General features: G+C 50.9%; 1 protein-coding gene across 1 annotated transcript in view; it reads right to left on the bottom strand.

Annotated features, from left to right (window-relative positions):
* The window catches only part of LOC142295693 (b(0,+)-type amino acid transporter 1-like), a 42,101-nt gene extending 28,072 nt beyond the window's left edge, over positions 1-14,029 (bottom strand). Inside the window, exons 1-2 of the mRNA XM_075338788.1 lie at positions 13,310-14,029; positions 11,462-11,595 (exon numbers count right to left, since the gene is read on the bottom strand). Coding sequence (XP_075194903.1) covers positions 11,462-11,595; positions 13,310-14,029 — 854 coding nt within the window. The remainder of the gene's footprint in view (positions 1-11,461; positions 11,596-13,309) is intronic.
* Between the last annotated feature and the right edge of the window lie 643 nt (positions 14,030-14,672).

Genomic DNA, 14,672 nt, shown 5'->3' with positions numbered 1-14,672 from the left:
GTTGTTGAGGTCTGGGCCCCACAATAGGACATCATTCAACGAGACGCCTTCACATTTGGCATTCGAGTCGAATACCACTCTTATCTGGCCTGGCTTTTTGGGATGGTACACACCGAAGATAGGTAAGTACCAACACTCCTCGGAGTCTTGAAGTGCGGGTGTGACCTCCGTGTGGTTGTTCTGTAAGTTCTTCTCCATGTAAAGATGTGTTCTTTCATCTCGGGTGACCTCTGAAGCTTGGTGTACAATCGCATCTCCCTCAAGCACATTTCCCTGTTGTTTGGTAGGCGTCGTCTCCGAGGTCGAAATGGTAGTGGTGCGACCCAACTGTTTGATTTGTCTTTGACTATTTCCCGATCCTTGGTGTCCAAGAACATCCTGTCTTCTATGGACATCCCTGTCTTGTTTTCTTCCTTTGTCCTGTGGAAGACTGCACACCCTATGTGGTCTTGTTCACCATCATAACCGTGGTCTTCGTTGGAAGGAACTGAGAAAGGGCAAGGCAGAGGGTTGATGCACGGTAACTCCTTTACCAGCAGACTATTCTGACATGGCTGGAAGAGAGACGGGCGTCCATTTTCTAATGTATTGGTGAGCATACTGTTTCATAGTTTCATAGTTTTTAAGGTTGAAGGGAGACTCTAAGTCCATCTAGTTCAACCCGTAGCCTAACATGTTGATCCAGAGGAAGGCAAAAAAAAAAAAAAACCCCAATGTGACAAACAAGTTCCAATGGGGAAAAAATGTCCTTCCTGACTCCACATCCGGCAATCACACTAGTTCCCTGGATCAACACCCTGTCATAAAATCTAATATACATAACTGGTAATATTAAATTTTTCAAGAAAGGCGTCCAGGCTCTGCTTAAATGTTAGTAGTGAATCACTCATTACAACATCATGCGGCAGAGAGTTCCATAGTCTCACTGCTCGTACAGTAAAGAATCCTCATCTGTGATTATGATTAAACCTTCTTTCCTCAAGACGTAGCGGATGCCCCCGTGTTCCAGTCGCAGGCCTAGGTGTAAACAGATCTTTGGAAAGGTCTCTGTACTGTCCCTTCATATGTTTATACATTGTGATTAGATCCCCCCTAAGCCTTCGTTTTTCCAGACTAAATAACCCCAAGTTTAATAACCTGTCTTGGTATTGCAGCCCACCCATTCCTCTAATAATCTTGGTCGCTCTTCTCTGCACCCTCTCCAGTTCAGCTATGTCCTTCTTATATATCGGTGACCAGAATTGTACACAGTATTCTAAGTGCGGTCGCACTAGTGACTTGTACAGAGGTAGAACTATATTTTTTTCATGAACACTTATACCTCTTTTAATACATCCCATTATTTTATTAGCCCTGGCAGCAGCTGCCTGACACTGTCCACTAAAGTGAAGTTTTCCATCCACCCATACACCCAAGTCTTTTTCTGTGTCTGTTTTACCCAGTGTTCTACAATTAAGTACATAATCATAAATTTTATTTCCTCTACCCAAGTGCATGACCTTACATTTATCTACATTAAACTTCAATTGCCACTTCTCAGCCCAATCCTCCAATTTACATAAATCTCCCTGTAATATAAAATTATCCTCCTCTGTATTAATTACCCTGCAGAGTTTAGTATCATCTGCAAATATTGAAATTCTACTCCGCATGCCCCCAACAAGGTCATTAATAAATATGTTGAAAAGAAGCGGGCCCAATACTGACCCCTGTGGTACCCCACTATGAACTGAGACCCAGTCCGAGTACGTACCATTAATAACCACCCTTTGTTTCCTATCACTGAGCCAGTTTTTAACCCAGTTACACATATTGTGTGGCACCGTATCAAAAGCTTTTGAAAAGTCCATATACTGTTGACTGAGGTCGGCTTGTGTGCTCCTCCTAGACAGACGTCTCCTATAATGACCCATCCAAGATCGAGCTTCTGTGCGTATGGAGCGTTTTGGAAGCCGTTGATGTATTCTCTAGTCTTGTGAACTCATAGTATATCTCTTCCCAAGAGTAAAGCTATTGGGGCTTCTGGGTCTAACTAAGATATCAGGTGAGCTATACGCTTCAGATGGGGGTGATGAGCAGCTACCTCCGGTGAAGGTATCTCAGACCTGTTGTCGGGAATCTGATTGCACTCCAGTATGGTCGGTAATGATAGACAGATCTGGCCATCTACAGACTCCACTTTGTATCCGGTTGCTTTCCTCCCCGCCGTCTCAACAGTACCTGCGCATGTCTTCAAGGAATAGGGAGAACCGGGGCCTACAATGCTGAAGTTGTTGAAGAAGATGGACGTGCCTAGCGATCTGTTGCTCTGGTCATCCAGGATTGCATATATCTTGATCGCTTTGTCCCTATGGCCTGCTGGGTAGACTAGGACAAGGCAGATTTCTGAACAGGATCTTCCTCCTACAGGGTCTCCGCAGATCTCGGTACATTGAGAGGTGACCTCAGGGGAGTCCACGTCAGTATCCTTCTGCTTGGCATTGTGCTCCTCTGCTTGTGACAACACTCGTGGGGGTGGTCCAGGGTGTAAGGCTTTATTGTGATCCGTGCTGCTGCATTCTGCACATTTCACGCTAGCTTCACAATTCCTGGCAAGGTGTGATGTTGTAGCACAGCATTTGAAGCAGATGTTGTTTTCCCTGAGGAAACCTTTGCGATCCTCTAAAGACTTCTCCCTGAAGGCTCTGCATTTTAGTAGCGGATGCGGTTTCTTGTGTAGCGGACACTGCATACTGACATCTTGAGGTCTGTTCTCTTTTGGAGGTGGCTTACTAGCATGTTGAGAAGGTCCTGTGGAAACAATGTTAGTTTTATGGACTGCCACGGGTGTCCTACTGAGTTTGACACCGGGGGTAGTGGGACACGACAGGGTGAAGTCAAAACTGGGGTCATTTCTGACTTTAGCTTGTTGAACAACAAAATTTACAAATACAGTGAAAGGAGGAAAGAGAACATTATGAATTTGTTTGTACCGTGAACCACATGTGACCCACTTTTCTTGTAGGTTGTAAGGAAGTTTCTGCACTATCGGATTAACTCCCCTGGCAGTGTCTAGGAAAGCCAATCCGGGCAAATTTCCTTCCTCCTGGGCAACCTGTAACTCTATCAACAAATCACTCAGTTCTCTAAGTTTTTGATAACCTTTAGGCCCTATCTTAGGAAAATCATCAATTCTTTGGTATAAAGCATTTTCAATGGCTTCTATGGACCCATAGCATTCATCAAGTCTTTCCCACACCTTATGTAGGCCTGTGGCTGGATGCTTTATATTAATGTCTCTTAGTCGTTTGGCGTGCTCAGCCGACTCATTCCCAAGCCACTTTACTAGGAGATCTAACTCCTCACTACAAGAAAGGTCCAGACCCTGAATGGTGTTCTGGAACGAGGCTCGCCATGACCTATAGTTCTCAGCTTTGTCAGTGAACTTTACAAGTCCCTTAGTAACCAGTTCTCAGCGAGCAAAGAACTTTGCAAAGTCCATGGTAGCTTGGTCGGCGCTGGTGCGAGCTGGTGTGTTATAGTCATGTCTAATGTGTGGTGTATAACCATACCTTTTAGGAGCTTCAGTCTCAGGGTAGTCTGTATAATACTGTTCTGAAGCAAAGGGTGTCCCTCTAATTCGGGATAGAGGTGATACCTTCTGTTCTGTAGAACTGTAGTTGTAGTCGACGTCGACCTGCTGCATACTTTCTTGCTTACAGCACTGCAGTTCGGGATGGAGTCTCTGGTAGTCGGTATAAGCTGATCGATGTCGTAGATCAGGGTTGTCATCCGTTCCGGGATGCTGGTGGACATACTCTGAGACGCGTTGGGTTGGATCTTGTTGCTCTACGTCTGGTCCAAGTACGTTGCTGCATTCCTCGGATTCAGAATACTCCACGGCCTCCAGGAACTCTGCTTTGGCTATTGCCTCTGCTGCCTCCTTTTCTGCAATAAGTTTGTCCAGAGAGGCCTGCAGGCGTGCTTTTTCAGCTTCTTGTTCAGCTACCAAGCGTGTTCTGTCTGCTTGCAGGCGTGCACTTTCTGCATCTCGGTCTGCTTGTCTTAGCTTTAGTTGCATCTCTTGTGCGGCAAAGGTGGATTTTACTTTTGCAGCCTCAGCTTCTGCACGAGTGAGCGCAGCGAACTCTTTCACTGAAGACTTGTTAGAGCAGCTTGCTCGGGACCTTGTCCTGACTGAGGGTGCTCGGGATGCAGACATTGTGCACTCAGCTGTGAATTGATGATAACTTGGGTGGAAAAGCTGGGTCTATACGTGAACGGGTTCCGTGTGGCGGGAAAGGTGTCGTGCTTGCTGAGGAGGACTGCGGTCTTGATCCCTGCGGCTGTATGGCGGCTGCTGTAGTACCCGTATGCGGTGCAGTGTGGGTGATAGCGGTCTGATGCAGTCTGTTCAACTACTGCCTGCGGTCAGTGTCCGTTTTTACTGTTCTGCCTTATTTCACGTAATGCTGTGAATCTCCGGCATACAGCTAAACCCTTGTTCACGTTTCAAATAAACAGACTGGAATTCAGTAGCCTTGATTTATTAGCTGGTAACGTGAACTTGATTGCAGTATACGTGGAATATACAGTGAATATAGGAATATCCAAGATGCAGGTGAATACGGTATATCCAAGATGCAGTTGAATACGGTATACGGAATACGATATATCCAAGATACTGTTTTATACGGGTAAAAACTATAACAAGAAAATGATTATAGTCAGTACAGTGTTAATACAGAGTTAACATAGCATAACAGTGCATGAGATGCAGTTCTTATGAGAACGTAGGTGAAAGGTCACTGCATCTGCAATACATAGAAAATCTTATCTATACAAACAAGACAGGGGCTAAGATGTAGGATTGAAATTTACATTACATTTACTACAGTCTTCCACCTAAGATTCTATCACTAACACATGTAATTTGATTTGCTCACCGGATTACACTACGCAGGGGTGAATGTACAGAGAGGTAAGTCGGCATGTCCTTTCCTGACAAATCCAAAGAGAAAATGGCTGCAGGCTTCTTCTCATCTCAGGGAGGAGTTCCTTACCCAGAATACATTTAGCTTAAAGGGAAACTCAGCAATTCAAAAGAATAACAACGACCTCTAGAGGTTGTAACATAAATTGCAATGAATGACTATTAGCAGGCTGCCATAAGGCAGAACACCCACCGAGGAGACTACTGTCCTGAGGCAGGAAGTTCAAACAGTAGTTTTAAGTGAAGAGTTCTAGAGTTGACAGTGAGTGGGAGTACAGCAACCGGCGGAACCGTAGGGACCGGGCCTAGGTTGGAGCCCGCCGGTCCTGAACCGGGGAGTCAACCATGTACCGGAGCACCAGAAACCGGGTACTCAGACCCCGTCCTAGCTTAGAAGCCACTGAGTTTAGGAAAATTGACTGATTGCTGGCTGGACCTCACGGGTTCATCCACACCCAAAGTCCCGAAAGAAGGCAAAAGCCCACCGATACTGGGTGAGTGCCACCGCCAAGGGCCAAACACCCGACGGCCCAGCGCCTGCGGGCAACCGAGGGCTCCTCTGGCAGCTCAACGCCGGGGAGCGGGCTACCACTGTCCAGGCAGGGGAGCCGAAAAACCACAACAAGAGGTGCAAAGGAAAGGGGCCACCACCAGCCTCACAGGGGACATCAGCAGCCGGCTGCGGGACCCGACCATACCCGAACTTTGGTTTACCAGTGACTCTGAGTGTGAATTAATCGTGAGTACACCAGTGCCATCTGGGCACGACACTGCACCGCAGAACGGCACCCTGCACCCCGACAACAACATCAGCGCTCCAGTCCCCTCACCACCGGGCCCCGGGACACACCGCCCCTACCCACAGAGGGGCTAACATCTAGGCTGCGGCCGCAACACCGATCCCGGACGAGCCCGCCTTCTCACTCCAGCCGCAGCGGTGGTACATCCCGTCACCATGACCCGTGGGTGGCGTCACGACCCGTTAGATGACCACGCGGCCCTCCCCGGCTGCACGCCTCTTCCCACCTCACCACCACTACCACCTCCACTGCCTCCCCTTTAACAGAGCGACGTGGCCCTCGGTCCGGAGGCGCTCGTGCCACCGACAACTCGAGCCCGGACCTCGAGCGGCTCGGCCTGAGCAGCGGAGAAGCGGTCGGGCCCCTCTCAGGGCGGTACAAAGGAGCCGTCCCTTGATCAGTCTGAGCTGGTGGAGATCAGCTTCAGCAGGAGTGGTCCGTGAACACTCTGAGCTGGCAGAGTTCAGCTTTGGCAGGAGCGATCCGTGATCACTTTGAGCTGGCAGAGATCAGCGTCAACAGGAGCGGTTTGTGATCACTAAGCTGTCAGAGGTCAGCATTAGTATTCAGCGAGTAGCTAACTATTCGTCAGTGTCTTCAAGAGTGGGCCGTGATCACGCTGAGCTGGCAGAGATCAAAGTCGGCAGGAGTGGTCCGTTATCACTTTGAGCTGGCAGAGTTCAGTGTTGGCAGGAGTGGTCCATGATCAGTCTGAGCTGGCAGAGGTCAACGTCTTTAGGAATGGTCCGGTATCACTCTGTGCTGGCAGAGTTCAGTGTCGGCCAGAACAGTCAAGTAGTTAGTAACTACCTGCCTGTAAGTGTGTCGCGGGCGGGGAGGAGGGTGTCAGCACACCGCGCTCACCCCTTCTGCTCGGGTCCGGCGGCTGCTCAGTGGTGGCTCGAGCCGTGGGCTGGATCCCGGGGGTTTCTTGAGCGGCGCTCCTCGCCCGTGAGTGAAAGGGGTGTTTGGGGTGTTGGGATAATGTCCGTGACGCCACCCACGGTTGTGGTGATTGAGTGTACACCACCGCTGCTCTATGTGGGGGTCCCGGGGATGGTGAGGCGGAGCAGCCAGTTGTTGCGTTGCCCCTCCATGGGTAGGGGTTGGTGATCCCGGGGCCCAGTGGGGAACAGGGGCGCAGGGGCAGCGCTGTGCCTTGCGGCACGAAGGTACTCACTCAGCCAGTAAACACGACACAGTTCTCGGTAAACAAACGGCTGGTTGGACGGGTCCCTCGGACGGTTCACGGTGCTGCGGTTCCCTGCAGTTAGCGGTGACGGTCTCTTCCCTGCACCTTGGAAATGTTTGTTTGGTAGCGATGGATTCCCACCGGTTACCCGCTCCCCGACTGCAATCTGGGCCGGAGGAGCTCCACACTTTGCCCGCAGGCGCCGGCCCTGGGAAACTGGTGCCTTGGCGGTGGCGGTGTTTCCCCGTTGTGGTTGGACCTTTGCCGTCAATCAGGACTTGCTTGTTGGGAGATCTACGTCCCCTTCACTAACGGATTTAGCAATTTACAGCGACTCCAAGCCTTGCTGGGATCCGAAAAGCCCCTGCTCTGGTGCTGACTGCCCTTTGTATCTGCTCCAGACCACCGGGCACACAGCCAACGGGGTCCTTCCAGTAACCTCCAGACAGTCCCACTGCAGACCTTCACCGCCGTCTGCTGACCTTGCTGGCTCCGTCTGGGCACACAGCCACAGACCAACTTCAGGCTTTCTGTCACTTCACTGCTGTTTCACTTCACTCTAGCTCCCTCCTGAGCTACACTCCGTTGTTTTCTCCTTCCACTTCCTCCTCCTTTCTCTCTCCCCTTAACTGCGTTGTTTACACTTGCCCTCCCTGGGCTCAACTGCCTGGAACTTCCTGCCTCCAGAGCTGTGGCCTCCTAGGTGGGCGGACACCAACCGCCTGGCTCCACCCCCCTGGTGTGGACACCAGCCTCTGGAGGAAGGCAACAAGGATTTGTAGGTTAGCTGGTGTACCTGCAGGGAATGTGGGGTGTGTGTGTGTTGTTGTGATCTGTGACCCCTGGCTTGCCCAGGGCGTCACATTCCCCCTTAGCAAAACGCAGACCGTCCTCGGGCTGCCCGTCCAACACCGGTTTTATTTTCCTTTTTGTTTTCTGTAAAGTAAAAGGTATAACATAATACGGTAGAATACATTTTTAATAATAACTCTTCCCAAAACGGGAGGCACATCACTTTAACGTTGCAACGGTGTACGGTTACGGTTTCCGCTCTCTCCCACCCAAGCAACCTGGCCCTGATGCTGCCCCTAAAACCCAGGCAGCACCCCTTGACCCACAGTCCAGCACACGGTTCCCGAGCGGGATCTGTCCTTCCCTCCAGAGGGTAGCCACCGGTTCCTTTGGTGGCTGGGCTCTGGCCTGCTCTGCTCAGGGCCCTCCCTCCAACCTGCCTCTCCGGAGGCGGCCTGCGGAAACGGTAACGGTACCCAACATATTTACAAGCCACTAACGTTTGTAGTTGCCCTGCAAAGTTCACGAGCTTGTCCATGGATAGTTCCCATGCATTTTTAAACGGTCCCACGGGGACAACGGTGCCGGCTCCAGCCAGTTGCTAATCACAAAGGCAAATCAGATGAGGTACACTGTAATCATTTCTTCTTATCATTCTTTCCAAACAAACAAAGTGGTGGTCCCAACGGGGACGGTGCAACGGGCATCCGCTGCCCTACTCCGGTTCTTCTGCTAAGGCGGACCCATCCTCTGCCACCAACACATCAAACATGCACTGACATGCCTGCTGCGACAGAGGTACCCGGTACCCATTTCCACCGGTACGCGGAGTATGATACACCACAGGGTCCCCCACATAGCAGGAACGCTCAATTGCTCCTTCAAGTGCAACAGGGGACCCGAAGCTGGGGCAGGAGTCGTCCTCTCTTGTTCCTGCGTCAGGCGGGTTGCCGCCAGCTGCCGCAGCCTCCTGATCTCCAACATCCAACGCTTCAGATCCCTCAGCAGTAACACGGAATAGCAGACCAGGCGAGTCTACACTGAGGCGCCCCATAAGTAGCGGCAAGGGTGATGCATAGGCCGAGACTAGGCCGGGCCCCTCAGCCGCAGCGGCCGGTCCTGGGAGGACATAGGGACGTGGGTCACCAGTCGGCTCTGCTACACCGGTTCCCTCTCCGTACATCGGGACAGCTGTAATCAGCATCTCCACCTCGTTGGTCCACTGCTCCATCATCCGGAGGAGTTGTCCCTGCTGACGCCGGTGGAACTGAATCACCCGGGCCTTCATCCAGGCCACGGTTCCGGGCTCAGGATCTGGCACAGTCTCTACTGGGACTTCAGGCACCACGCTGTTAATGGGCCGTGGTTCTAGCGGTTCCCCTTGGTGCACTTCAGGGCCGTCTTGAACGTCTGCAGCCGGCTGGTCCGCTGAAGCGGCTGGGCAGGGTATCGCTACCGATGGGGCAGGTAGCGGGCCTAATGGCGGGGCAGCAGCAGCTATTACAGATAGCGGGGAGAGAGGCAGGGTGAGCGGAAGCCGGCCGGGCCCCTCAGCCGCAGCGGCCGATCCTTCAGGAATACAGGGGCGTGGGTTGCTTACCCGCTCCTCCAAATCCTCTTCCGCCTCGCGTCTCCACATAGCAGCCACAACATCCGCCATGTCGGTCTCCCACTCCTCCAGGAGGAGTTGCATATGGGCCTGCAGACGGTTACTCAGCGGGACGGTCCGGTCCCTCAACCACGTCGCCGTGCCGGGCGCGGGGGCTTCCTCGTTGGGAGTTGGGTTGTTCATCTTGGCAAGCGTGCCTTCCAGGAACCCAGTCAGTCTGCAGAGTCCTGGCGTCCCTGCTCTTATAGCCGCAGCTACATGCGGCCAGCCGCCATCGCGTCCCCCTTAGCTCTTTCCGGCCCCTCCTCCTTCGGGGCGGGGTCTTGGCCTTCGCGCCTCTACTGCTCGAGAAGACGCTCGAGCGGGAATTTTTCGCGCCAAAGATGGCGGCTTCTGCAATTTTTCTGCCGGATACCTCCGGCGGTAACAAGGCGCACCTCTACCAAACGGCAGAGCGGTAGGATCCTGTTCGTGACGCCAAGTTGTCGCGGGCGGGGAGGAGGGTGTCAGCACACCGCGCTCACCCCTTCTGCTCGGGTCCGGCGGCTGCTCAGTGGTGGCTCGAGCCGTGGGCCGGATCCCGGGGGTTTCTTGAGCGGCGCTCCTCGCCCGTGAGTGAAAGGGGTGTTTGGGGTGTTGGGATAATGTCCGTGACGCCACCCACGGTTGTGGTGATTGAGTGTACACCACCGCTGCTCTATGTGGGGGTCCCGGGGATGGTGAGGCGGAGCAGCCAGTTGTTGCGTTGCCCCTCCGTGGGTAGGGGTTGGTGATCCCGGGGCCCAGTGAGGAACAGGGTCGCAGGGGCAGCGCTGTGCCTTGCGGCACGAAGGTACTCACTCAGCCAGTAAACACGACACAGTTCTCGGTAAACAAACGGCTGGTTGGACGGGTCCCTCGGACGGTTCACGGTGCTGCGGTTCCCTGCAGTTAGCGGTGACGGTCTCTTCCCTGCACCTTGGAAATGTTTGTTTGGTAGCGATGGATTCCCACCGGTTACCCGCTCCCCGACTGCAATCTGGGCCGGAGGAGCTCCACACTTTGCCCGCAGGCGCCGGCCCTGGGAAACTGGTGCCTTGGCGGTGGCGGTGTTTCCCCGTTGTGGTTGGACCTTTGCCGTCAATCAGGACTTGCTTGTTGGGAGATCTACGTCCCCTTCACTAACGGATTTAGCAATTTACAGCGACTCCAAGCCTTGCTGGGATCCGAAAAGCCCCTGCTCTGGTGCTGACTGCCCTTTGTATCTGCTCCAGACCACCGGGCACACAGCCAACGGGGTCCTTCCAGTAACCTCCAGATAGTCCCACTGCAGACCTTCACCGCCGTCTGCTGACCTTGCTGGCTCCGTCTGGGCACACAGCCACAGACCAACTTCAGGCTTTCTGTCACTTCACTGCTGTTTCACTTCACTCTAGCTCCCTCCTGAGCTACACTCCGTTGTTTTCTCCTTCCACTTCCTCCTCCTTTCTCTCTCCCCTTAACTGCGTTGTTTACACTTGCCCTCCCTGGGCTCAACTGCCTGGAACTTCCTGCCTCCAGAGCTGTGGCCTCCTAGGTGGGCGGACACCAACCGCCTGGCTCCACCCCCCTGGTGTGGACACCAGCCTCTGGAGGAAGGCAACAAGGATTTGTAGGTTAGCTGGTGTACCTGCAGGGAATGTGGGGTGTGTGTGTGTTGTTGTGATCTGTGACCCCTGGCTTGCCCAGGGCGTCACAAGTGCTTAACCCCATAGACGAAAATAAGCAATGTCTCGAGTAACCCCTTTAATTGCCAACACCCTGGGCACCTCTTCTGATTTCTGAAAACAGAGAGGATTGGTCAGCTCACCGATAGAGGCAAAGTGGATATGCTTGGTCCCAAGGATCAGTCAGAGCAGCTCCAATACGGTCAAATCGAAAACAAAAATTCAGCACTTCAAAATGTTCAAAGTTTTTTAAAAACTTCATATTTATTGAATAATTGTAAGCTCCATAATAATACAGTAAAGTCTGTCGGTAACATCCAGTCATACGACACAGACTGCTTTATTAATATGGAGTTTTTCATTATTATAACCTACATGATATTAGATAGAAATCTCAATTAATAGACTCACCCCCAACTGATAGCGACAGCATCTGATGCAAGTAATTCCTGTGGAGTCATGGCTGCAAAATAGCTGACGTTAACCAGAAGGTAAATACATGTGACGAGTGGGATTGCAATCATCACAGCGCGAGGGAGGTTCACCTAAAATATATATATATATATACAGTTACAAAGCACACAAATATTTTGCAACTAGCAAGAAGGCGAAGTAGCCGTCCTATAAGTCAATTTTAAACCCGTTAACGATTTTTGTAAATGGGGGATTGGTGCTTTCATGCTAAGTTTTGAAGTTATCCTCTATCTAATCCAATCTCTTGGTGTCTGACTACTGATCCCGAGGATAGAGCTCTGAAGAACCCAATCTGAGTGGAGCAGAAGTCGAGCATGCGCTGTATCAGTGCCCTAGAGACTGAATGGAGTGGAGGTGCGCATGCTCGACCTCTGCTCCACTCAAACTGGGCTCCCTGTTCACAGAATCAGTGGGAATCCCAGCAGTTGGACCCCCACTGATGAAGTTGACCCCTATCCTATGGATACAGAATAACTTTAAAACTTGGCACAAATCCTTTAAAGAGTTTAGCTCACCATGGAAGTATTATTGAGCCACCATTACAGAGACAGACATAGATTTATAGGGTCGCTAGCACTCCTAGGTGATACTTGTGAGATAGCTCCTGGAGAACTAGAGAAACTAATTTGCTTATTTTTCTCCCATGGATTATTGTCATTAAAGGGTGCTTTACACGCACCTGCCCCCGTCGTTCGTGCGACATTTGGTGATCGCTGCCGTAGCGAACATTATCACTACGGCAGCGTCACACGTACATACCTTGTTCAGCGACGTCGCTGTGACCGACGAACAATCCCTCCTTCAAGGGGAGGTGCGTTCAGCGTCATAGCGACGTCACTGCGGCGTCACTAAACGGCCGCTCAATAGCAGAGGAGGGACGGAGATGAGTGGCCGGAACATGCAGCCCACCTCTTTCCTTCCTCAGTGCCGGTGGACGCAGGTAAGGAGATGTTCGTCGTTCCTGCAGCGTCACACACAGCGATGTGTGGTGCCGCAGGAACGACGAACAACCAGCGGCATGCACCACCAACGATATTATGAAAAGGAGCGACGTGTCAACGATCAATGATTTTTGACGTTTTTGCGATCGTTGATCGTCGCTACTTGGTGTCACACGTTGCAATATTGCTAACGACGCCGGATGTGCGTCACTAACGACGTGACCCCGACTATATATCGTTAGCGATGTCGCAGCGTGTAAAGCACCCTTAAGACTCTTTACTCAGCTGGTCTCTACAATGACAACCAGTACTTCTCCAAAGTTACCAAGGATGACTCTCAACTTTCTCCATCAATCCCATAGATGTTAAATGGAGAGTCAGTGCATGTTCCCCACTACTGTTCCATTAAGTGTCTTCAAAGGTACATAATAGTTATGACACTATGTGTATGCATTCACAGTCGTGAGGTAGGATAATGCATGTGAAGGTCACAGAGGAGGGTCTCCACATACTAAATGGTTGCCCACTCATTTGAATACAATTCCTGTAGTTCTGGGCAGGTTACATATTGGCCCGAGCAATTCATGTTGTGAAATTAGGAAAAAGAAGTTCCAACACCTATAGTGCTGGCAGAATGTTGAGAAAGCAGAACTGGCAATCCCAAAATAATATATGGTAACTTCCAGAGTGTGAGAATCAGGACATTTCCCATACATATTAGACTGGTATGTTCACCAAAAGCAGTTTTATCTAGTTGTGGGGGATGAGTGCAGAAAGACAGTGATTTTCTACGGGTTTTGTGGGAAAGAAAGGTATACTTTAAGAATCAATACTAACTACTAACCTCAGGGTTCTTCAGTTCCTCTGTCATATAATTCAGATTATTCCATCCATCGTAAGACCAAAGTCCTTGATAAAATGCAACCCCAACAGGACCAAAACCAGTCGCTGTGTTTTCAAAAGCATTCTGTAATACCTGGGTGTTCCCCTTAGCCAAAAGGACTATGCCACCCACAACTATTACCAAGAGGACTACCAGCTTAGCCGCTGTGAAGAAGTTCATGATGGACATGGAAAGTTTGACATTGAGACAATTAATAATCCCCAGGACGAGGATGCAAGCCGCTGCTGAGCACTTAATGATGACTTGTGGAGAAGAACAGTCTGGGAAGAAAGCAGCCACAACGTATTCCGCAAAGCTTAGCGTTATCCCGGCTATGCTGGCCGGCCTCACCACAATGACCGAGGTGTACGCCAAGAGGAAGGCAGGTAAGGAGCCAACGTTCCGTAAGATATATATGTATTCTCCTCCCGATTCCCTAATCACGGTCCCAAGTTCAGCATAAGATAGAGCTCCGAGCATAGCCAGCAGGCCACAAGCTGCCCAAATTAAGAGACTAGCCCCCGGGCTACCCATGTGGTACAGCACCCATTGAGGAGACATGAAGATTCCAGAACCAATCATGGTGCCAGCAATCATCGACACAGCACTTATCAGTCCAAGCTCCCGTTTTAAATGGATCTTGCCCGTTTCGGTCAGCGAGGAGGTCTCCCTGCTCCCCATCTTGTCTGCCGAGTCCTCCGATCAGATTCCTCTGAAAGACAGAAGATTACACTGCATTCGGACAGCACCACATTGGCAATTAACACCCAAGTTAATTATTAAAGTGACATGTACAAAGAACATAGCAGGTTTTATATCATCTGAGTTAATGATCTATCAAGAAAGTGCCAGTAAATCATGTATTATGGTAATGATGGGGGCGACGGGACATATGGATGCTCCAAGGAGTATCCAGATCAGTCAGTTTTCTTATTTCAGGCATCTGCAGGTGACAATGGCCAGGCTTTGCTAAGAATTAGGGTCCATGTCTATAGCAGAACCCAATTCATGGAGATTTTATGACCCTGGCGTGCCACAGGTTATATGCTGCCCTCGTATCCCACCTGTCAGACTTGCCACCGTTATTTTTTCCTTCTGATTCTCGGAGCTGGCAGCCTCAATACTTCCTGTATGTCAGGGGCAGGTACTTTGGACCTTAGCCATGTTGCCAGTGTGTCCGCCGGCTCTGTAAAGCCTCAGGTTGTCAAATCTGAAAAAGTTTTTATCGTGTATCTGTAAATATTCAGATGCTTCTTTGTTTTTGTTTTCAGGCAAACGTGCGCCAAACAATGCCGGGTAGAAGAATACGTTGCATCTGCAAGCG

The sequence above is a fragment of the Anomaloglossus baeobatrachus genome, chromosome 3 (assembly GCF_048569485.1).
Source record: "Anomaloglossus baeobatrachus isolate aAnoBae1 chromosome 3, aAnoBae1.hap1, whole genome shotgun sequence".
In the NCBI taxonomy this organism is placed as follows: Eukaryota; Metazoa; Chordata; class Amphibia; order Anura; family Aromobatidae; genus Anomaloglossus; species Anomaloglossus baeobatrachus.
This window is presented reverse-complemented; position numbering and strand designations above follow the sequence as displayed.